We start from the raw sequence: 22,516 nt of genomic DNA, 5'->3' as shown, positions 1-22,516 counted from the left end.
CCTTATGAAATATCTCATGCTTTACATCAGCACTTTCACTAAATAGGTAATACTGTAGGAGTATAGGACAGGATAAGTAATGGGAAATCAATTGTTATAATTCATAGCATAACTCATCTATCAATTAATTGAGGAATATTAATACATGTATGTACTTTTTGTTTGTATTTTTGTTATAAATTTCAGTTGATTCTGCCTTACACTTTTCCTGTGTGGTACTCCTGTGTGGTACTGCTGTTTAATATTCTCCTGATGTGATAGTCTCTGGTATAAAATGTTAAGAAAAAAAAAGAATATCCTGTAGCATTTTTCTGTGGTACTTATGAATTTAATTTGCTGTGTGGTACGTCTGTGTGGAATAGCACCATATTATGATTTTCCTGTGGGATTTTGAACAGTTCCTGTGGTACTCTCCTGTGGTATACATTGAAAATTACCACAGGAATTCCTGTCGTACTGTACTGTGGTACGTCCCAAAATTCCATAGGACAATTCGTGTGGTACTGTCCTGTGGTACGTCCCAAAATACCACAGGACAAGTCATGTGGTACTGTCCTGTGGTACTATCCTGTGGTACTGCCCTGTGGTACTGCCCTGTGGTACTGTCCTGTGGTACTGTCCTGTGGTACGTCCCAAAATACCACAGGACAATTCCTGTGGTACTGTCCTGTGGTATGTCCCAAAATACCACAGGACAAGTCGTGTGGTACTGTCCTGTGGTACTGTCCTGTGGTACTGCCCTGTGGCACGTCTCAAAATACCACAGGACAAGTTGTGTGGTACTGTCCTGTGGTACTATCCTGTGGTACTTTCTTGTGGTACTGTCCTGTGGTACTGCCCTGTGGTATTGTCCTGTGGTACTGCCCTGTGGTACGTCCCAAAATACCACAGGACAATTCCTGTGATACTGTCCTGTGGTATGTCCCAAAATACCACAGGACAAGTCGTGTGGTACTGTCCTGTGGTACTATCCTGTGGTACTGTCCTGTGGTACTGCCCTGTGGTACGTCCCAAAATACCACAGGACAAGTCGTGTGGTACTGTCCTGTGGTACTATCCTGTGGTACTTTCCTGTGGTACTGTGCTGTGGTACTGCCCTGTGGTATTGTCCTGTGGTACTGCCCTGTGGTACTGTCCTGTGGTACGTCCCAAAATACCACAGGACAAGTCGTGAGGTACTGTCCTGTGGTACTGTCCTGTGGTACGTCCCAAAATACCACAGGACAATTCCTGTGGTACTGTCCTGTGGTATGTCCCAAAATACCACAGGACAAGTCCTGTGGTACTGTCCTGTGGTATGTCCCAAAATACCACAGGACAAGTCGTGAGGTACTGTCCTGTGGTAATATCCTGTGGTACTGTCCTGTGGTACTGTCCTGTGGTACGTCCCAAAATACCACAGGACAATTCCTGTGGTACTGTCCTGTGGTATGTCCCAAAATACCACAGGACAAGTCCTGTGGTACTGTCCTGTGGTATGTCCCAAAATACCACAGGACAAGTCGTGTGGTACTGTCCTGTGGTACTTTCCTGTGGTACTGCCCTGTGGTACTCTCCTGTGGTACGTCCCAAAATACCACAGGACAAGTCGTGTGGTACTGTCCTGTGGTACTATCCTGTGGTACTTTCCTGTGGTACTGTCCTGTGGTACTGCCCTGTGGTACGTCCCAAAATACCGCAGGACAAGTCGTGTGGTACTGTCCTGTGGTACTATCCTGTGGTACTGTCCTGTGGTACTGTCCTGTGGTACTGCCCTGTGGTACTGTCCTGTGGTACGTCCCAAAATACCACAGGACAATTCCTGTGGTACTATCCTGTGGTACTTTCCTGTGGTACTGTCCTGTGGAACTGCCCTGTGGTACTGTCCTGTGGTACGCCCTAAAATACCACAGGACAATTCATGTGGTACTGTCCTGTGGTACTGTCGTGTGGTATACGTCCCAAAATACCACAGGACAATTTGTGTGTATAGTGTCTTGTGGTACTGTCCTGTGGTACTTTCCTGTGGTAATGTCCTGTGGTACTGCCCTGTGGTACATCCCAGAGTACCACACGAGCCTGTGACACAGTACCACAAAGTTCCTGTGTTAACATATATTTGTGTGGTACATTGTGTGGTACCAACCAGTACCACAGGGAGTACCACATGAGCCTGGAAAACAGTACCACACAGTTCCTGTGGTAATATTTATTTATGTGGTACATTGTGTGGTACTGACAAGTACTACAGGGAGTACCCTACAAGCCTGTGGTACAGTACCACACAGTTCCTGTGGTAACATTACAAGTGTGTGGTACATTGTGTGGTACCGACAAGTACCACAGGGAGTACCACAGGACTTTTTTGTTAGGGTAATCCTTGAAAGATATAGTGAGAATAGAAGTGGTCCACCTACAGACCCTTGCGGGACACCGCAAGTAAGTGCAGCCGGATCAGAGTTCTGTCATTGATCTTAACATATTGTGAACGGCTGGTAAAGTAAGATTGAAACCACTCTAATGCAAGTCCTGTGACACCAACAGATCTGAGAGTCTGGGTGAGAATGGAATGGTCAACAGTATCAAAAGCTGCCGACATATCAAGTAAAACAACTGCAGTGATATTCCCAGCATCCATCTGTCTCAAACATTGATCTGTTAGGTCAGTAAGTAATGTCTCTACACTATGATCAGGGCGATACGCTGATTGGTGGCTATCAAGAAAATCATTCTCCTGCAAGGTAGTCTCGTAGGCGTGAAAAGGAAACACGTTCCATAACTTTGTTAACAAATGGCAGGTTTGAAATTGATCTATAGTTGTTTAACATGTTCTTATCTAAATCCTTTTGAGGGTTGGAAATATCACCGCTGTTTTCAATTCATTTGGCACAACACCTGCTGCAAAACTGCCATTTATTATGCTCGTAATGGCAGGGGCAGTCACTGATACACATTTCTTTTTTTTTTAATCAGATCCGTACAAATGTTTGGCCCGAATTCACGAAGGTGGTACAAAAGAGTGAAACCATGGTTTAAACCATGGACAAAAACCATGGAGCGCCAAGTGTCGCACGGAATATTTCGTTACGAAATTGGTCAATTCGTCGACAAAATGACCGTTTCGCCATTAACGAAATTATCATTTCGCGGACGAAATGTTCAGTTAGTTACAAAATGCTGTAATTTCGTTACAAAGTAATCATTTCATCGACGAAATGACTGATTTTGATATGAAATATTCCATGCGACAATTGGTGCTCCATGGTTTTTGTCCATGGTTTAAATCATGGTTTCATTTGTACCACCTTCGTGAATTTGGGCATTCAGGGGGGGGGGGCAAGGGGGGCACGTGCCCCGGGCGCCACTCCTTGGGGGCGCAAAAACAAAAAAAAAAAGAAGAAAAAAAAACGGAGAAGAAGAAGAAGAAGAAAAGAAAAATGAAAAGAAGAAGAAGAAGAAGAAGAAGAAAAACTCGTCCGGAAGGGGGGGGGGGCAGAAAACCAAATCAAACAAGATAAAAACAAAACATGATGATGACGCGGACAAAATGACAATGTTTATTGTGTTCACACAAGAATTCCGTGTTCTGTAAGCTGAAATACAAACATTTTCGGCTCGCTCGCTGCGCTCGCTCGCCAAAATTTATATAAAAAAAGAAAGTAAGAACAAAACGTGGTGATGACGCGGACAAAATGAGAATGTCTATTGTGTTCACACATGTCATTTTATATTTAGCAGGAAAAATGTTACACAGAGCAGCGAATCAAAAAAATCAAAAATCAAAAATCAAAAAAGATAAGAACAAAACGTAATGATGACGCGGAAATATACAAATTTCGGCTCACTCGCTCAGTAAAGTATTTTGTCAAGTACTCAGTTGTAAGATTGTAAGATTTAACAAGCAAATAATGACAAGATTTCCATGTTTTGTATAAGCTGAAATACAAAAAAATTTCCGGCTCGCTTGCTGCGCTCGCTCGCCAAAATTTATCCCAAAAAAAAAAAGGAAAAAAGGGAGAGATAAGAACAAAACGTGTTGATGACGCGGAAATATACAAATTTCGGCTCACTCGCGCGCACTAATTTAGAGTATTTTTTATAGTACTCAGTTTGTTGGTATAAATCGTTATCTATAAGGTCGTCACTGTATCTTGATTAGAATTGTAAGATTTAACAAGCAAAAAATGACAAGAATTCCATGTTTTGTAAGCTGAAATACAAAAATTTTCGGCTCGCTCGCTGCGCTCGCTCGCCAAAATATCAAAATTCATGACATTTAAATCACCCTCAAGAGACCCCTTTTAAGTGCTTGAAAAAGCATATCATGTGGACTTTGTTTAAAGTCCCTACCGGGATGGGGTTGGGGTTGAACACTTTTTCAGAAATTAGGGGCACAATTTTCGTGCTTGCCCCGGGCGCCGTTTTCCCTAGATACGCCACTGAATTCACATGACTTATTTGGAGACTTCATAATCATATTCTTAACCTCAGTTACAGAGGTTGGATTTAGCGAGTCTAATTTTGAAGTAGTTGCAACTTCAGCTTCACTTTTAACCACACGGACACACCCATGGTAAGGATAAGTGTATATTCGCTATCTTATTGGCGAAAAACCGATTTAACTGGTTAGCCAAGTCTTTGTCAGAATCATGCTCAGGTAGAGGGGATTTCTGTTTTCTGCCAAGAAGCTTGTTTACAACCTGAAAGAGTTTCTTTGTGTCTTTTCCACAGTCATTAACTTGTTTAGAGTGATATTCAGTTTTCGCTTTCCTGAGTAGTGAACGGTCATACTGACGTTGTTTACAATACAACTGCCTATCAATCTCTAACAACGATTTCCTCCATTTTCTTTCTAATTGCTTTCGACGCAGTTTCGCACTTGCAATTCCTTCATTGGTATACCATTGAGTGTTTAGGCGAAGGGTAATACAGCGCTTCTAGATAGGAGCGTACTTGTCCAGAACCATCGACAAAGTAGAGTTATAATTGCTGATAGCTTTTTCAACATTTTCAGCACTTGAGCAATTAAAAGAAAGAGATTCCATCATCGGATCTTCACGCAGCATACCAATGTTGATTGATCGCACTTTCCGGGTTGATATAATTTTCTTGTAGGAGATTTTGACAGGAGTGTTGATTTCACACATTATGGCAGCGTGGTCAGAGATGACCTCACAGACCCTGATATTTTGGACAGTTGTCACATCATCTTGCCTTGTCATGAGCAAATCAAGTGTATGCCCTCGGGACTCCATGGGTGGCTTCTTGTATATGCTGCTGAAGATTGTGACTAGCCATGAGATCTGTGAACTTCTTGGTATTAGGCGAAGGCAGATCCATCTGAATGTTGAAATCACCTGATACTATGAGGTCACTACTGCCTACAAGTTGTTCATCCAGAAGAGTAGAAAATTCTTCAAGGAAATCATTGAACTGGTTTAGATTAGGAGGTCTATATACTATCATCAGGTGAACATTCCTTGTCTTATGCAGAATTTCAATCTGGATCAACTCGAAGATGTATAGTTGCATGAAAAGCTGATGATTTCATGTTCCAGATTGCTCCAGATGAGTACTGCAACACCGCCGCCTCTCTTGTGCTTACGTGGAACATGTCGGAATAAAAATCCACTTGGAGTAAGAAGGCCAACCGTAGCAACATCATCTGGCGACAGCCACGTTTCGCATACACCAATGACATGAAGATCATTCTCAGTTGCAAAATCAATGAAATCTGCAGGTTTATTTTTCAGTGATCTTGCATTCATCATGCAGAAGGAGATCCTGCTCTTTCTTGACTGAGGACGCTGAAATCGTTTCTCATGACATTGCTCATTACTTTGCTTTGCTGTGGAATTAGATGTACTAGAAGCAGGAGAACTTGACTGCCAGCGAGTCATATGCCCATTTAATCTCTTTATACCTTTTCCTCCACAATAAGGCTTTCCTTTCCTTGTAATACCGAGATCAGTTATTATATCCAAAATAAATATTTTGGATAATATTATCATCCAGATTACACCATTTTCCTGTGGTAGAAGGTGCTACCAGTGGTTTCTTCAAATAAGTTCCAACTTTTGGGGGATACAACGACGGAAAAATGAAATTTCAGACGTTTTTATCGCGTTTCGCGATCCCCATAGGTGGACGTTCATTTCTGCGCGGTGGGCTAACTCGGCCCACTAAGTTTTAGTTGCGTTTTGTCAAAAAATCTCCGTAAAACTATCAATTTTATCATGTATGAAGGTGTATTCAGGGTTCCTTCAACTAATTTCATCTTCGAAGGAGTTTAATTTTGCGCATGTTTTTACGTCGTTTTATCCCCCAAAAGTTGGAAAATATTATTTGAAGAAACCACTGAACACAATTCCATAAATATTACGGTTAGAAAAGACGTCATAAAGACAAAATAAACTCAAACACAGACAAGCGCTCACGATCACTATCGATACCAACGGGTGGGACAACTCGGCCAAACGAGCCCGAATATGTGAACGCAGCCTAATCAACATTGTACATACCGTCCGTCGATTGCACGCGTACCAAGTGTGCGACTTGTGTATCCCTCGGCGTTCCATAGTATGTGATGTGCGTACGCGTTTGAGAAGGTGCGCGCGGCGGAGAGCAACAGTAGTGAACGGATACGTACGTGCGCTTGATACAACAGATCTGCATTATGTGTATGAAATATGATCGACACACACTAATTCGTTCTTTCAAGTTACGTCTCGCTTAGAGAGTGGACAAATTGCGCAATTGCGTAGGTCTGCGTGCTGAATCAGTGCAGCTCAGGTTTACTTCTTACCGCCGCCCTCCCCCGCCGCCGCAGCGGCACAGCTAGCTAGCTGCGCTTGCCCTTCAAATCTTCAGTCCACCGGCCGCTTCTGTTGTGATCGATCACTGGCTACTGCACTGCCCGAGAGTAGCCCGACCATACGCCGTGCGGCTTCTGTACTGGGCTGTGTATATCATTATTACTGCAAGAGGAGATTTCTGCCCCGTTTTGTGACCTTGACCAAGTCTGCGCTGACCACAGCTCTCCGTCCTGACTATTTTAAGTGCGCCTTTAGGCAAAGTGCATGTATCAACTTCTGTCAGGGGAGAGAGAGGATTCATTTTTACAAGTCATGCCACCAACATTATCGCAAGTTCACCAGGAAACCCATGGACGAGGTCTGTCCCTAATTGCTAGACTGCAGTGCAGTGACCCAGTGTGTTTCTGGAGTTTCGGCATTTTTTCTTATTTTCTTCTTCTTATTCCCTATTTTTCAAACTCTATGTTTGACATCAGAGCTGTTGAAAATGTTTAATCGAGTTGTGAAAAGCAAAAAAGCGAATTTAGAACCTTTGCATTGCCAGCTGCAGAAGTCTAACCGTTGTCTATTGACTATAACTAGCTATGAGTTATGACTTGTAATGTTGCCTTCATGTAATTAAAAATTTGATTTGAGTGCTATTATTGACTAGATCTAGGTTTCTATGTTATTGCCATGCTTAAGTTGACTTAACAGTTGAATAGAACATAGACATGTGATCTAGGCTCGCATGCCTGACTCGTTTGACGGCGTGGTATTAAAAAATTTAAAGTTTGCATATTTTGCTCAAATCGCAAACCTGCCCAGAGGTAGAGCTGTTCCCTTTTGAATTTGTGAGTAAATTCTAAATATCTGTCAGTTTTCAAAACTTGTGCAAAGACAATAGCTAGATTTGTTCTCATAGTTATTAAAATGAAAAATATTCTTAAATTTGTCATTAGATTTGCATCATACCCAAAGGAAAGCTTGAAATTTTCACTGCCGGGATAACTTTGCTCATTGCATGTCCAGCATTAACTGCGACCAGCAGCCCCAACGTACAACGTACAGTAGAACGGCGGGTCTCCGGGGCTAGTCCAGCATAAACAAACATCTATAAAACTAGTTTACACTGATTTGACAAACAGAATGTTTACCCAAAGCATGCCTGCATTGCAGTCTCAGAATATCAAATGTGGCATACAGGGAGTTTACACCATGGTGCATTAAGAGCTTAAATGCATTTTTATATCCATGTAGATATCAAATTTTTCTCACCCAAATTGCACCAAAATCAAAGAAAGTATTCAGTTGCTTATTTCCAATAACTTTATAGCTATAATTTATAAATTTGAATTAAATCAGTTACAGGGGGAGCATCGATGTTGAAGAGACATTGTCATTAGTTGCGTTCATGGCCATGCGCAGAAATGTTTTTCTTGGTTGGTGCCAGAATATGTTCAATATTTGGGAGAGCATGGAAGCTCTGGAGTGCAGTGACCAAACAGGAATGTTTGAGTGTGTATCCCTTCCCACATGGAGTGAGGTTTTGCATATTAAAGTTTATAGAACTGAAATTCAGCAATCTCATGCACACTTTTGTTGGAATACATTTGACATTTTCAATCCAGGAAACAAGATTTTGAGCATTTTAAAATTTTGATGCACTGTTACGCATCATGATAGCCTGACTGATAAGCACTATGTAAAAAGATCGGGTGACATTTGAACTTTTTGTCCACTGAAAATAATGAAGTTATTACATGTATGAAGATATGATCAATCATTTGACATCATGTCAAAACACAAAATTGCGCCTAGATGACGTCACAGGTAAGTTAACATTGCAAAAGGTTTTCTTTATCTAGATGTCGACATGAGATAACTGAAATTTTCATGTTAGTTGGTCAAGTCATAGGTGAGATATATATTGCACTCACAAAATCCATCAGAAAGAAGAAAAAAAAATTGAACACAATAGGTGATTCACTGTCAGTGTATCACCAAAATATAATGAAAATCCAACGTATTTTCACTTTTCTAGCATTTACATTGTACCTCAATGAAAGAGTACTTGACCTACAATACCTCTTTCAGAGAGCAGGGGGAATAATATTACCCTAAACAAATGTCGGTTCCAAGCTGGAATCTATACGTTTCATGAAAAACAAAGTTTTGTGGAATTTTCTTTATACTTTCATAAAACATCACAAACTGTAGTCATCTTCTCATTCAACAATGGTTGCACAGATACTTAACCCATTGAGTACGAGTCCCGAGTATACTCGGGCAGGTGTCTATGGGAAATGTGTGTTGTAGCAAATTCAAACCGTCCTCAACAGTTTAAAAAAAGTCATCTTTTCAACATCAGACTGCCCAAATTTCCTCAAACTTTGCTGACGTGTTCTGCTAATTGCATTCACTCAGTCCATATAGTATGTGCATTTGAGTTTTATTTGGTTCCCCTTTAAATGAGCTGCATCAGTTAGCTTTATGCCGCTTCCCCATGGAATTATGCTCATCATTTCATCTTTTTTTAACAACTTGAAGTCCCTTTTGAAGATTTTTTTTGGTTGTTACAGCATTAGGATACACAGTCTTTCATATGGCTAATCAAAATACTTCTTCCTCTCTCTCTCTCTCTCTCTCCATCTCTCCATTTGTTTGTTTAATTCCTGCAGTGTTTGTTGAACTAGCAACAACACTACGTGAGCGCATCATGGTATTCGACGGTGCCATGGGCTCCATGATACAGAACTACAAGTTTGATGAAGCAGCATTTCGTGGTGAAGAGTTCAAGAGCCACCCTAAAGATCTCCGTGGCAACAATGATCTCTTGACACTAACCCAGCCTGACAGCATCTATGCTATTCATAAGGTATGCATGTTTTCAATATGTTGATGAAGTAGTTTACTATTTGCTGTTTTATGGCTTTTGCTGCTTGGGACACAACAGGGGCAGCGGAATATTTTTCAGTGTGGGGGGGGGGGGGTGTCCCCCCTTCCACAGTGAGAACTTTTTGCATTGTGATGTTGTAAGTGGTGCAATTTGATGCATGTTTTATTGACTTGAAATGGCCCCACTTGTTTAAGGTAGCAGGATATTTTGATGTGGATTATTATTGACCAATTTGCCTATAAAGTGGTATCATTTAGATAAACGTCATGTATTCTTCCAATAAATTTCGTGAATGCTGCCTGTTAAGCAATCAAACAGAAAAGGCATGCACACAAGGGTGTACACATACATAAGGGATCTCCTCCCACACAAAGGTGATTTTACATTTTCAGACCTGAAATTCAGTGATCTGGTGCAAGCTTTTAGTGCAATACTTGGAATTTTTTCTACCCCCCCCCCCAAGAAAATAATAATGGAAATAATTAGGGTTTTTATTTTTTTTTCAGGGAAGTGTTAATAGCAAAATCACAGCATTTAGCTCTTATTCCGCGTGTGCATCATCTGTGTGTGTACAAAGTCTAATGAGGTAGAGGGGGAGGTTGTGGGAGGGGATTCCACCTCCCGCTCGACAGAGCTTTGACGTTTTTATGCCTCCGCCACGAAGTCGTGCCGGGGGCATTATGTTTTCGGGTTGTCCGTCCTTTGTCCATCTTTCCGTCCATCCGTAGTGAATTTTGTGGACAGCGTAACTAAAAAACCTTTTGAGGTATCCTAATGAAACTTGTGAAGTTGTGCCTATCAACTTTTGGGTGCACATGCTCAAGGTCAAAGGTCAAAAGGTCAAGGTCAAATACATAAAATTTCACTATTTCCACCATATCTATTGAATGCCTGAAGATATTTTCTTGAAACTTAGTGTATACATGTTTTACCTAATTAAGATTCTCTGGTGAAAGTTTGGGTGATGAGGTCAAAGGTCAAAGGTCAAAAGGTCAGGGTCAAATACATAAAATTTCACTATTTCCACCATATCTATTGAATGCCTGAAGAGATTTTCTTGAAACTTAGTGTATACATGTATTACCCAATTAAGATTCTCTGGTGACAGTTTGGGTCATGAGGTCAAAGGTCAAAGGTCAAAAGGTCAAGTAAAAATATTAAAACTTCTTTTTTTTTCTCCGTACCTTGGAAAATTGTTCAAGGTATCTTCATGGAACATAGTATATACATGTACTGACTGGAAGTGATTATCTAGAGAATGTAGGGTTCATGGGGTCAAAGGTCAGGGGTCAAAGGTCAAGTGCAAGACTTCAAAATGTTACTATTACCCTCATATTTATGCAATGCCAGCAGGGTTATTTTTTTACACTTGGTGTATGCGTGTGTAACCTAATAGAAATTCTCTGGAAAGCTTTTTTTTTTTCTCTTTTTGCCTCAAAGGTCAAAAGGTCAAAGATCAAGTGAAAGTGCTGAACTAACTTTTTCCTCCATATCTCGGAAGTGGCTCAAGTTACCTTGAAACTTAGTACATATTATGCATGTTCTACGTGAAAGTAATTATCTTATGAATTTTAGGGTCAAGGGCCAGATGAAAATGGTAACAATTTACTATTCAATTCAGAAATTGCACTTTTTCTCCACACCTGTACCTTGAAAATTACTCAATGCCTAAATGTATGAATGGTTCAAAGTCAAGTTAAAGTCCTTAAATCCCTAGATACATTCTCTCCTATTCATCCAATTAAACCTACGTCAAGGAAGGTGAACATTCAACACATTTGTGACAAACTTGTCATTCCAATATTTTGCCAATTTTGTGAAAATGTAATCACACAGTGTCCACATGTACTATCTAGACCTATTGGGAAAATCATGCATTATGGCGGAGGCATACCAGTCGCCAAAGCGACATTTCTAGTTGGAATTTGCGTTTGATTTTTCAAATCAGTTTAAAACGTAATAGTGTCTAGAAACGGGCCCAGGTTTCCGATCCCGCTGTCTCAAAATCTCTCTAGAGGCTTGGGAATTGTGCGTAAAATTGTCCTTCCTAATCCACACGAGATTTATGCATGAACTAAAACATTGTTACTAATGTCAGTAGGCATGTTTTGGTGGCAAAAGGAGTAAGATTTGGATAGCGATCCGCATCGTGATCCAAATCTTACTCTGTACAGAGGAAATTAGTTTTCATTTATAAAAGTTGACAAAATGTTGACTTACGCGTAAGTCGACTTTCGCGTTAAGTCGACGTGTTTTGCTCAGTCCCGATTATGTCGACTTACGCGAGGTTGACTGTAACAGGAGAAAACCAACAATATTGAAATAGTTGATAGGACCAGTCATGACAGATGAAGTACAGAAGTGGTATCAGCTAAATTCCTAAGCTGTGACTACACAATCAATAGATGCATCAGAGGCACTTCACTCTTTCCCCCATACCCATCCAATGCCTGAAGGTATTTTCATGAAACTTATACATGTACTACCAGATAAAGATTGTTTAAAGTAGTCATCACGTGAAAAATAGCTTGATACAGGGTATATTCATAATTAGAAATTGAATTACAGTCAACCTCGCTTACCTTTACATCGGATTAGCTGAATATGACTTACCTTCAGGGCAAAATGAAAGTCCCGATTGTTCCCATGGAGTTTCCGTGTGTTAAAACTCACGTAGCTCGAAAAACTAACTTGAAGTTCTGTTACCTCGAAGGGTAATCTAATGTCCCGATCTCGATTAACTTATTGTTTTTCCCAGCATGTTGCTCGAATCGAAATTGCAAACATCACTGAGCATTTCTGATTAAGCGTGTGTGGACAGCCTAGACATGTCACAAATCTTTTCACACTTGATTGTAAATATTCTGAGACCAGAACGATCGTGCGCCCAAAACAATACACGGCTGGCAAGAAAAATCTCCCACACCCACACCAACACACATACACGGTATGCACATAGCACCAGTTCCAATGGAGTGCTTACGCTCTGCCCCAGCATCTTCTTTTCTTTAACCACTGTGTTCTGATTTGCGATCGTGATAGTCATGCCGTGCATGTAGATTTCTTAACCGTCATGGCGCACCTGCTTAGGTGTTGATAGTTATATCTTTGGCATTAATCATGGTCCACTGTCCAAACATCAATCTCCTGCATAGTGCTCTTCTAACTTTTTTATTTTCACGAAGTTTGTTTCATTAATTCTCCTCTAAGAACGCAAGTACTGAATACTTTTTTTTTTTCAGCAATGCGATTATGAAAATATTGTGGTGTATGATCTGGAAGTAGGCCTAGCATAGTAAAGAATAGATACAATTTAACAGCAGTTTATTCAGCTAAATTTAGATGTTATGGAAAGATATGCTGTATGATTTTCAGGCAATTATCATTTACTTTACCCCTGTTTTGACTTAATTTTTATTTGAGTTTTCTGTAATTTGAATTTTTCCCCTTTTCTAGCACAATCGTATCGGCCCCCTATGATTGTTTCTCTTTTTTATGCGAACAATCATCTTCGGTAAATGTTTATGATTACAGTAATTGCACTGTACTCGTAGCCCGAATCTGATCTTGCAATATTACTCACTGTTTTGGCAACCAAGTAGCCCATCCTTTGTGTGCTGCACTTAGTACTGATTGCGGCTGTGCATGTTGTACTAATACATTTGGTTTTGTTTGAATTTGCGTTGTCCGCCGTGAGTCACCCTCTACGCGACCGTTATTCTCCCAATCACGCATCTGTGCACTCATACACATACATTGTATGATGTTCGCCACGTGCACGGTGCGTTGCCATTCTCTATGTATGTTTATTGCGCCAGTTTCTCATCCATATATAACCACGTGTTCATCTCGTCAATACAGCAGAGCTAGCTAGGCACTGCTCGCTGACTGAGTGCTGCTGGTAGACACACGGGAGACTGGTGCGTAGCGGTGCGACATTGCTGTCGCTCCCTAAGCTGTAGCTGTAGATGTTCTTGGTGAGCTACATGTACACCCATGTGTTGTGCGTAATATTAAAAGTTTGCAAAGCTAAGAATGCGATTCTTGTGTAACTGTCTCCTTGGTAAATTTAGTTTGTGTTTCGACAGGTTTCTCCACATGACGTGTACGAGTATTACGCAAATAAATACACAGTATTCTGTAGACACACCACATCCACACGCAATGTACATTCAGCACGCATATTCAGCAACCCCGTCTTCCACTCGATTATGTACCGGTATTTTCTTTTTCTTTTTATGGTGATAGGTGATTTAATTGTCCACCAGTAAATAGTGTTGAAAGAAGAACATTGATTTCCATTCAAGTCATTCATATTCAAGTCGATTCAATTCCAATTGGCAAGCATGCAAACAATCAGTAGGCACAATAACAGATAACTGTGTTGAACATCGATAAACAGCGGATAAGTCAAAGAAAATTCGACGTATGTGGACCTCGAAGTTCGCGTATGTCGAACCATTTTCTTCAGTCCCAACTAATTTGAGGTATGCGAGGTTGACTGTATACATTTCTGGAAAGCTTAAGTCTCTAGGAATATTATATGAATAACTAAGTTTCAGAATGTGAAAACATCTCTAGAACGATGGAGAGATGGTGTTTTGAGACCCTTTTCTGACCGACAGAACCCGATCTGACGGCGAAAATTTTGGAACCAAAATTACGTCATCACGCAAGGAACGAATTAGCCCTGCGCTGTTGCTACGTGGCGCTGTGGTTCAAAGCGTGAATTCCACATGATCTGCATAGGAGGCAAAGTCTCTTCTTCACAGAATTGGGTACAAGTTGGCTATAATTTTTGCAAATTTTTACTGAAATTGAATCCATCTTGCTTAGAAGTACTAGTATTAGTAAGTATACCGATGTTATATTTTTAGACTTCTACTTGCGCTTTTGTGCCTTAGACTCGCCTCTCAAACGGCTCGTAGGCCTAGGCGTTCTACTTGAACTAGAACCAGCTGCTGGCAAATCTCCGTACACGGCGTGTATTCTATCTAAGGGCAGCTGCTAGTATAGCTACGGCCATGACGACGTGTGGTGCCGCTTCAGCCGCACGAGCACGCTAAGAGCGCATTTACACCGAACACGATAACGGCAACGACCTGGTTTACTGCTTGGTCAACAAAGTAAATAATGTCTGGTACTGTTTTATAAAAAAAAGAATCAGTAATTCGGTACAAAATCACCCAAAATTTTACTCCTTATGTCAAAATCAAGGGCAACAACATCATTAGTTGTATTTTTTCCTCAAAATTATTAGTGGGAAAGTGATATTGTAACAGAACCAGACATGGTTCCTCTTGGCGCACCATAGCAAAACACATAACACGGACGTACTACAGAAGTTGGCTTCGACGCCTCACCCTCGCTTCTTCTACCACCCCGACTTTGCCACTGTCACTATCAGTGTCATTGTTACTGTCATCACTCAATTCACTCTTGCTATCAAAATCAAAGTCTCATCGTACCATTTGAGGTAAAAATTGGGCTTTGTAATGGTTCAGCCGAGAAAGCCGATGCAAAGAAAGACAGGCCAGATATTGCATCCACTCGCCGGAGAATAGGTGCTTTATGAATGGCAGCCTCAATGTACCGCTGCAGTCGTAAAGGGTTTTGAGCCTTGCGTGACGTCATAATTTAGAGCTTGAAAAAGACAGCTGTTCTGGGGCGAAAATCGATGGAGTGTATCAACCAGTTTTAACTCGTGATTTCTCAGTGGTGCGAATATCTTTCAATTAGTCACATTAAAAATCTGTTTCAGGAGACATTTCCCTCAGCTTTGACACTTTTTTAATATGATTTTCTTAATTTAAATCTCACGTTCTTTGTCCTTTAATGAAAGTTTTTGGGCAGTGTGGTCAAAGGTCAAGGGAAAATGCTAAACATTCACTTTTCCCTCATATCTTGGAAATGGCTGAAGGTGACTTCATCAAACTTAATACTGGTACTATGCATGTGCTGCCTGACAATGCTTCTCTTAAAAATTTTGGGGTCAAAGGTCAGGATAAAATGATAGAATTCTATTTATATTGAAATTACACTATTTTCTCCTACCTTGGAAATAACTCGAGCATCCACAAAAATAAACTAGGTATAATATGTATACATTACTGCATAGTAACAATTATGTAGGGAAAGATTTGGACCATGGGTTAAAGGTCATGTGAAAATATTCATTCATATTTATTTTGCCGTTTTTATTAGTTAAAAAGAAAGAACTTCCCATTTTTTTTTTTTTTTTTTTTTTTTTTTGGTCGAGCCCACCGGAGTTGCAGGGAGACTAAGGGATTGCCTGCGGCGTCTGTCCATCTATAACAAAAACTAATAATAACTCTCTACTGGGGATTTCAATTTCAATCAAACTTGGAAGGAAGAGTGGTTATACAAAGTTACACATTTTACTGAAAATAAAGTTCACCTCAAGGTCAAAGGTCACAGACAGGGGTCAATGAACTTAAGGGCCCAATGTTAAGTTTTTACGGCGCCTTTTGATTATAGCTGCATTCAGACGGAGACAGTTTTGGTCAGAGGAAGTGTCAGAGAAAGCTTGGTCGAAGGAAGGTCGGAGGGAGCTTAGTCGAAGGAAGGTCGGAGTAATGCCCGTCTGAACAAGGTCGTGGTAACTTCTTCCGGTCATGGGAACTTACCACGACCTCTTCCTCCTACTAAGATACTCCTGAGTTTTTTCAGGAGTATCTTGCTACCATAACTAGCCGGTCGGAGTAAATTGCCCATGTGGACAACCCTCGGAGTATCTATGACCTTACACACCTTATACAACCTAGGTAAAACTTCCCAAGTCAAATGCGAGTACACGTGCGCGTGCAGTACAATTTTAACCTAGTCAATCACAACGGAGAAGCTAGCGCTCAGAAATTCTCATCAACAAGAATGGAGAGGATAAATGCCGCTGGTAAAAAACAATAGTACGTTGTATGGTCGACGTGCGCGGCGCTACCACTTCCAGAAGTTACACTGACCCTCCACGGTGATCCCCACGAAGACCGTGATAAATTGGTCGCAGTTTCTTCCAACGACCATCATGTGGACACAGGGTCGTGGTAAGATAAGCGTAACATTGAATTCTAATTGCTGCGCCATAAAATTTTACTCCGACTAGAAATACGTCTGAACATGGCTACTTTTGATGTATATGATTCGGCACGCCGTACACCGGGGTACCATTGTAACCCGGGGTACCGTGTTGTATAGCGCCATCTCATGCCCATTATTTATCATGCGTATCCAGGCAAAGTCGTCGCAATGAACTAGCGCCATAGGTGTTTTTCGAAGTAATTTCTAGCACCACAAGGTTTTGTAAACATCATCTATCGCGACTTTTATTTTCAGAAAAAAAAAAAAATCACCGAAAGCCCAGAAAATTCACCCCCAAATCAACTGTATTTCTTCAAAATTTGATCATGGGGGCTGCCATCTTTATAATCTTCTACGCGTGCGCTAATGGTCGATAATAAGAGATGAAATGCGAAAGAAAAAGGTTCAGAGCAGAAAATAATTATCAGTTGCATACATTGATTGTTGCATAATCACAAATAAGACAACATTTTTGTGCATAATAATACTAAAATAATACTAAAAAATATTTTGACACATTTTTTGGTAAGCCAGGGTACAGCGCTGAAAAAAAAAAATAATTAATTCAACAAAATGCCGAATTTTCATTTGGTACCCCAGGGTACCAAATATTGCATCATATGTCCGTTGGCTACCAAACTTGGATGGTAGATGTCCCTTGGGGAGTTGAAGGTCACCACAAGGTCAAAGGTCACAGATAGGGGTCAACGACCTTTTAGGGCCCAATGTGAAGTTTTTATTGTGTGTTTCGATTATGTGTCATAACTTTTGATCCCAATGTGTCCGTTTGTGACCAAACTTTGATGGTAGATGTACCTTGGGGAGTTCATCACAAGGTCAAAAACTGGGGTCAACGAAATTTTAGGGCACAATGTGAAGTTTTTACGGCATGTTTCGATTATGGTTCATAACTTTTGATCCCTATGTCCGTTTGTGACCAAACTTGGATGGTACCTGGTAGATGTACCTTGGGGAGTTGAAGGTCATCACAAGGTCAAAGGTCACGTACAGGGGTCAACAAACTTTTAGGTCCCAGTGATAAGTTTTTATGGCGCGTTTCAATTATGGCTCACAACTTTTTATCTATATATGTCCATTGTGACCAAATTTGACTGGTAAATGTCCTTTGGTTAGTTGAAGGTCACCACAACGTCAAAGGTCATAGACGGGGTCAACGAACTTCTGGGATTTAGAAAAACATTAATTTTTTATATGTGAATGGGCAAGACGCATTTTGGCTCTTGCCTTGTTTTTGTGGTTTTTTGCCCAGATTCTTCCCATTTAACCCCCCCCCCCCCATATCTCCCCCTCACCTATGCCAATTACCCTCAATCTCCCCACCCATTTAAAAAAGAAAATACATGAGTCCTCTATCTCTGGCCACCACAGAAACAAATTTTTTCTCTTCATTCAAAAGGTTGAAAGTAGCTTACAGTGTATGTCATGATTCATATTTCTTTTACCACATTTTCATAAAAAAGAAATGATTTTCCCACCCAAAGCAATCCCATCTAAGTGACGATGCTGCAGTTGTGCAAAATAAAATACAGCATTCGTAGCTTCCCGTGTACCGAGAACATATGATATGCAATGCAACACAGGTACAATACATGCAGTCCACTCTCCACGATAATGAGATTAAAATCTCTTTGCCCATACCCATGCATAGTGTGTGTATCCATTGTCTCCGCGAGCGATCAGGTGGGCGAGCAAGAGAGAAAAGCCGAAAGTCCGACCACAGAACTCTACGCATATGGCCTATTGTGTAGAGTTCCGAGTGTGCGACCTGAGCCTGCGAGCTGGTGCAAGCTGTATAGGATGCCAAGTGTCGCATGGCCCAGATCTAGTTTGTTACGAAATCAGTCATTTCGTAACATGTTCATTTCGTTAGGAAATGACATTTCAAAACGAAATGATAATTTCGTCGACGAAATGACCGATTTGTAACAAAATGGGCCATGCGACACTTGGTGCCCCATAGAGCCCTCACTTTTTCTTCCCGCTCTCGACGTCAACACGGAGGCGGAGCGCGGACGAAACCTGGTCGATCGAATAGAAGAGACCCTGCCTACTGCACTGGTCTCGGGGGCCCGGAGCCGACGGCTTCGGAGGAGATAAAAACAACCACGGCAAGGCATGGGGCCTATGCTCTCGTGATTACTTAATAGAAAGTTGTTGGTCATTGAGTCAAAGGGCAAGGGTCAAATATGTGGTGAAAATACTCCCAATTCCCAAATAAATGTACCAGGTACTTGCTCTCTGAAACAACTACCCATAGGATCCGAATGAAATCTGGTTCAATGAATGTATAAACTCTCAACACATGTGGGGTTGTGACATCAAACTTTCAAACATGTCGTTTCATTTTTTTTTTTTTTTTTGCTAATCATGTGAAACTGTCATCTCCAATTGTCAAGATGTATGAAGATGTACAAATAGTGCGCCCATTTCTGCTTTGCTAAACTCGCAATAATTCTGCAACTTAAATACTCAATGGATTTTGTATTAAAACTGTGTTGTATGCATCATTGGTAGTTTGTAGGGATTCAGTTCATTTTCATTTTGATATTTCTTTAATTTTTTTTCTGCTTCAAAGTGTTCTTGTAATAACATGACTTAATTGTTTGTACTTGTGAGGATTTTGCATCCTGTTGTTTATCATATTCCATTATAAGCCCAGCAGGCTTTTATAGCTTTGTCTGGGCTTGACGTGATTCACATTAATTTCTTATTTTCTTATCTGTAATTATGATATATAGTGTGCTCAGTGATACAAGAATATTGTCCATGACTTTAACTTTTTTGAATATGTATGTTAAATCCTCCAGGCTTATCTAGATGCTGGTGCTGATTTTGTTGAAACCAACACTTTCAGTGGCACTTCTATTGCTCAAGCAGACTATGGCCTAGAACACATGGTGAGTTGATGTTGCCTGCCAGTGGGATTACAAAACAAAATGAATTCGCTGTTTGAAGAAATAGAAAAAAAAAGGCTTTGACAGTCAGTCCGCAGCACGTATGCTAATGAGCCGATCCGGCAAGATTTATTCAGCACTCTCGTTGACGATCTTTGCGTTCGAAAGGTGTCTCGTCGTGCGAGATTTTGCGAGACTTTGATAGGGCTATTGTTTTCACAGTGTAGCGACTTGTACATACATTCGTCATGGCTACAAGTCAGGGTAAATTGTTCTCCAGACTTTGATCTTTATTTTGATACTAAATTTGCGTATAACATCGGATCTTATCATGACTATATAATCAGTTGAATTTGCGTAAATTTTACCTGCTTTTCACGGAAGATTTTGTCGTCTAAAGTTCTTTTTTGGTTCCTGACCGGCTTAAGAAACTGTTGTTTCTGATTTTGGCTTTTTCGTAGAGAGGAAACTTAGATGCTCATCATATATTGGAGTCAAGGAGACGCAAGCATGATTTATACTAGTTTTTCCGTTTTGAAATGTCTGTAAAATTCACTCCTAAGCCGGAAGTATTCTCCACACAAAGTGTACAGTGGCGCGAGAGAGCTCTCTCATTGGACAGTGCTTGCATCCAGCATTTGAACTTGGCTTGAACTACAACCGTGCCAAGAAACCGCAAGTGGCATGAAACCGTTATGTAGCAGCGTAATAACGTAATGCAAGCGCTGAATGCAAGCGCTGTCCAATGAGAGAGCTTACTCTTGAGATTGCAAGGTTTCAAGCTGATCAGCACTGACATGGATGTATATTTTACTGGTTCCTGACCGGATTAAGCAACAAATTGTCAAGATATTTACATGGATACAAAGATTTGGAGATGGACTAACAAATAAAGCATTTTCATTGAGACGCAAGGTGACTTTGGTATTTTTTGAACGTCTTGAACGAGTACTGCACGAATTACTTTTTTCATCATTTTTCATGCTCAAATTACGCTATGATATTTTTCATTTACAATAATTTGAGTAACATGTGACGATAGCTTACATATTTTCCTTGAATTTGATACCAAATTTGTGAACATAAGGTGTATTTTTGTTGCCGAAAGCCCAAGGACAAAATCCCTTTACGCAGCTCATTGCGTATGCAAGCCTAGAGCAGGCTTGCATACGAGTTGAATAAATACGAGCGAATTATCGGGTGCTGCGGACTGACTGTTGACTAGAGAGAGATTATCAACTTCACGTCAACCTTGTTTCTTAATCTTCCGATATTGCAGGTGATATTACCATAACAAGTTTGCACTTTGATTGCCTGCAAATCTTTACTAAATTTCCTACAGTCCAAACTTGATTATCTGGCCCCCTCTTATCTGGATTTCTCTGTTATTTAGATGCCTCCAAGCAGTGAAGACAAAAAGAACCAAAAAAAAAAAAAAAGACTAAAAAATTTCATCAGAACTGTTACAAAACTCATGCAATTTACTCATGATATTCCCTGCAGAAACATGGTATGAATTTTACTTTAAAATGCTTGAATTTCAGGACTATGATTTTAAGTAGGCAACAACACTGCTGTTGTAGGATGTAGGAGAAACAATATTTATGAAGTATGTATGAATGAGTACAAGTAGGTTCAAGAGCTGGAGTTCCAACTGGTTCTAATTATTCAAACAGCTGTCAGCTTTCTATGGATGCACAACAGAATTCTACAGGTGCATTTGTGCCTTTGATGATTTGGGTTTGAAGTAGCCATTGTTCCGAGCAGTGGACCAGATGTATAAGACTAGCAATTGCTTCAAGCACAAGCGTAAGCTTGTCAAATTAAAGATCTAGCTCAAGCAGTTGCTTATATCCATATGCATAAAATTTAGCTTGTGCTTATACTTTTTGCTTGTCCTGCACAAGCAATTGCTTGCGTTTTCTACGAAAGGAATTACTGTGCAAACATAAGAACAAAGGCGGGGTGACAGCATTTATTTGAAAGGGAGTGTGTGTACAGAAACATTTCCTGACATAGCAGAAGAGGTATAAAATGACACTCAAAAATGCACACAGACAGAGGCACACACACACACACACACGTACTGTCTGATTCCCATCACTGCGTAGCCTGGGGCCCCATTTCATAAAAGATGTTAGGATGGCAACTCTTCCTGGAATGGCAACTTCCAATAGCAACAGCCAATCAGGAAGCTGGATTTGTGTCGTTACCATGACAATTGCCATCCCTCCAAGAGTTGCTATCACATCAACTTTTTATGAAATGGGGCCCGGATCTACCAGATCCCACATGGAGAGAGAGGTCTCCTTGCTCTGTACAGATGTCAGACATCCTACCTGTTTCTCATCACATTCTACATGCTAACCTCCGCACATTCCCGATGTTGAAATGAAAAAATTTCTTACACTACTTAGGAGGAATTTCTTGTAGATTTATACCACACCTGCACAAGTTTGGTCTCTATTATGCCTCCGCCCGAAGTGTGCCAGAGGCATTATGTTTTCGGGTTGTCCGTCCGTACGTACGTCTGTATGGCCATCCCCATTTGTTTATGCGATAACTTGAGTAATATTGAGTGGAATTTTGCCAAACTTGGTCCAAATATAAAGTATGATGGGGCAATTACTTGATTAGATTTTGGGTGAAATCAGCCAGAGGTCAAAGGTCAAGGTCAAATCATGAAATTGCATCCATTTATGCGATAACTCAAGACTCAAGGAAGCAAATTTCACCGAACTTTGTCCAAGGAGGACATATGATATGGCAATTACCTGTTGAGTTTTTGAGTGAAATTGGCCGGAGGTCAAACGTTAAAGGTCAAGGTCAAATCC

At 40.6% G+C, this 22,516-nt stretch overlaps 1 protein-coding gene across 1 annotated transcript in view; it reads left to right on the top strand.

Annotated features, from left to right (window-relative positions):
• Positions 1-7,106: 7,106 nt before the first annotated feature.
• LOC140235702 (methionine synthase-like) overlaps positions 7,107-22,516 on the top strand; it is a 304,954-nt gene continuing 289,544 nt past the window's right edge. The window contains exons 1-3 of the mRNA XM_072315720.1: positions 7,107-7,152; positions 9,455-9,651; positions 19,596-19,685. Coding sequence (XP_072171821.1) covers positions 7,107-7,152; positions 9,455-9,651; positions 19,596-19,685 — 333 coding nt within the window. The remainder of the gene's footprint in view (positions 7,153-9,454; positions 9,652-19,595; positions 19,686-22,516) is intronic.

Source organism: Diadema setosum, chromosome 1, assembly GCF_964275005.1.
Source record: "Diadema setosum chromosome 1, eeDiaSeto1, whole genome shotgun sequence".
Taxonomy (NCBI): Eukaryota; Metazoa; Echinodermata; class Echinoidea; order Diadematoida; family Diadematidae; genus Diadema; species Diadema setosum.
Note: the sequence above shows the minus strand (reverse complement) of the source record. Positions and strands in the feature narration are given on the sequence as shown.